The following is a 2,436-nucleotide window of genomic DNA, read 5'->3' as shown; positions in this document are numbered from 1 at the left end:
AATTATATATATGTGTGTCTGTGTGTATATATTCCAGATGTATATGTATATGTATTTATGTATGTATATATACATACATGTATATTATATATGTATATATATTCATTCCAGAAAGATTTAAGGTAGCAAAACTGTTACTCTTTATGTTCTGATAGTTTTCAGACCTAGAAATGAGTCATCTCTAGAGCAAATTAAAATGCCACTTCAAGGCAAAATATTACTACAGTAACAAAAGAAGTTGTAAAATGGAAATTTCAGTACCCTGTAGATCACCTAAATCAAGAGTGTTGGGCTGATAGTATGGCTCAGTGCTAGAAAGCATGCCTAGAATGCATGAGGCCCTAGGTTCAATCCAATACTACAAAAAAAGAATGTGCTAGATACTTATTTTTGCATTCAAGATAGGAATATGTTAAGAATTTACTCATATAGTTATGTATATGAGTGAGAAAATAAGAATACACACTGGATTCCTTTTCTGATAGGGCTACACATATACAGAAGAAACCCTCATAAGTGACAGACCCTCTCCTTAATTTCTCAAATTTATTTTGAAAGAAAATGACATAATGAAAACTGTTAAGACTAAAGGAGGAAAAAATACTATCACTCAAGGTTCACATATATCCTTACTATTTATAAGAACCTTTCATATATTTTTTGATTCTCAATGACCACCTGTGATGTTTTAGTTATTCATTCTAATGAGATGTTTTCCCTAATACACTGAAGGATGCCAAGGAAAGTCTGCCCTTGGACCTAATTTTCATGTATTCAAAGAATAAATAAAAGTTTCTTTTTTTTAATTGTTAACTTAGTTTCAGAAATTGTATCAGAAAAATTTCTTTTTCTCAAAGTTCAAGAGACTTCATAGAGAGAATAAGAAATTTCTGAAGTCTACCTTTGGATTCTTTTGGGATTCATTCTGACTAAGCAACATTTTTAGTTGAGAGAAGGGTTTCTTTCTTTTTGTCACACTCTTTGAGGAGCAAATGGGTGTTGATCGTCCAGATGTAGGTGTTCTGTCAATCAATGCTGGGCTCTTGCCTTTGGAGCCAGGCATATTAGAACTGAAGTTTGCAGATCCTGGAGTCTGTCTCTTTGGTCTCTTGGGGCTGAGTTTGCTAGTAGGAGTAATATGACTGCTCTTCAATGCTGACAGAAAGCTTCTGCTTTTACCCTGATGTTTAACCGTTCTGTTGCATGTTTTACAAGTAATCAACAATACACTTTTGGAGTCTTTATACTTTTTGATTATTTTTGCTTCTTTAAAACTGAGCGTATTACTTCTTGCTTCTCGATTAAGAAGTTTCCATATTTTGGGTGTCAATTTGGCCTTGGGTTTGAGGCGCACTCGAGAGTTATCCAGAACCAATAGCTGGAAACAGTATGGGCATGTTTCTTCAAAATTGCTCTTGTCATAAAACTTGGAAGCTTCTGGTTTGTTCTGCTTTTAAAATGAGATGGGTGAGTCGATCAGCCTTAGGTCATTCGGAGCGCTGTGCAGAGCGAGGAGAGCAGGGCAACAGGAGCCTAACCCCCAACAGACCGGGGTTCTCCCTACCGTGTGACGCACTGTAGGCCCAGAGGAGATAGCGGGCCTGGCCTGGGCAGCTCTCGAGTAAGCCTCGCGCCGCAGCCTCCAGATAGTGCTTCTGCCTCATCTTCAACGCCGCTTCCTCGCCATCCAGACCAAGCGAAAAAAGGAGGAAAAATATTTTAAAATTTTGACTAAAGTTAAAATTTACAACACAGATAAAATATTATTCTCTATTTTAACACATTTTCAAATTAGACAAGTTATGCTATGAAAATATTACACAAATCTATGTCTTATCATGTTTTTGTCTTCATGCAATATTAAAAATGCACCTTCATCTCATCAATTTTAAAATTTATCTGGAAATTAAACTTTTTTAGATTTTAATTTCATAGCAAAATTAAAACATAAAATGAGTTTCCAATATCCCCTACTCTTAAATACACAGCCTCCCTCATCATCAACATCGCCTGACAATTTATATTTCAAAAATCACACAAAGTTCCTAGTTTACATTAGGGTTCAGTATTTCTATTGTATAGTCCATGGGTTTGGACAAATGTTTATATTTATCTTACAGTATCAACACAGTATTTTCACTTCCATAAAAATTCTATGTTCTACTTACTCATATTTACTTCCCCACCCTCTTGACCCTTGGAAACCTCAGACTTTTTTTTTTTTTTAACTATAAGTTTACTTTTCCCAGAATATCAAACAGTTGGAATCATAGCATATAACCTTTTCAGATTGACTTTTTGTTTCACATAGTAATATGAAGTTTTCTCCATTTTCATGACATCTCATCTTTAAACATTAAATAATATTCCATTGCCTGGATGTGCCACAGTTTGTGTATCTTTCTGCCTACAGAAAGATATCTTTGAGCCCATGTT

General features: G+C 34.9%; 1 protein-coding gene across 1 annotated transcript; it reads right to left on the bottom strand.

Moving 5' to 3' along the window:
* Positions 1-527: 527 nt before the first annotated feature.
* LOC306668599 (UPF0711 protein C18orf21 homolog) lies at positions 528-1,703 on the bottom strand. Its single transcript, XM_079152116.1, has 2 exons — positions 1,565-1,703; positions 528-1,437 (listed from the first exon to the last, which is right to left on the bottom strand). The coding sequence occupies exons 1-2, from the start codon at positions 1,662-1,664 to the stop codon at positions 869-871; spliced, it is 669 nt and encodes a 222-aa protein (XP_079008242.1). The 5' UTR covers positions 1,665-1,703; the 3' UTR covers positions 528-868.
* Between the last annotated feature and the right edge of the window lie 733 nt (positions 1,704-2,436).

The sequence above is a fragment of the Sciurus vulgaris genome (genome assembly GCF_902686455.1).
Source record: "Sciurus vulgaris genome assembly, chromosome: 8".
NCBI lineage: Eukaryota > Metazoa > Chordata > Mammalia > Rodentia > Sciuridae > Sciurus > Sciurus vulgaris.
This window is presented reverse-complemented; position numbering and strand designations above follow the sequence as displayed.

Coding starts and splice junctions, on each gene's coding strand:
- LOC306668599 (XM_079152116.1), bottom strand. CDS start 1,664: ATGAGGCAGAAGCACTATCTGGAGGCTGCGGCGCGAGGCTTACTCGAG. Junction 1,438..1,564: donor GGCCTACAGTGCGTCACACG/GTAGGGAGAACC, acceptor AGAACAAACCAG/AAGCTTCCAAGTTTTATGAC.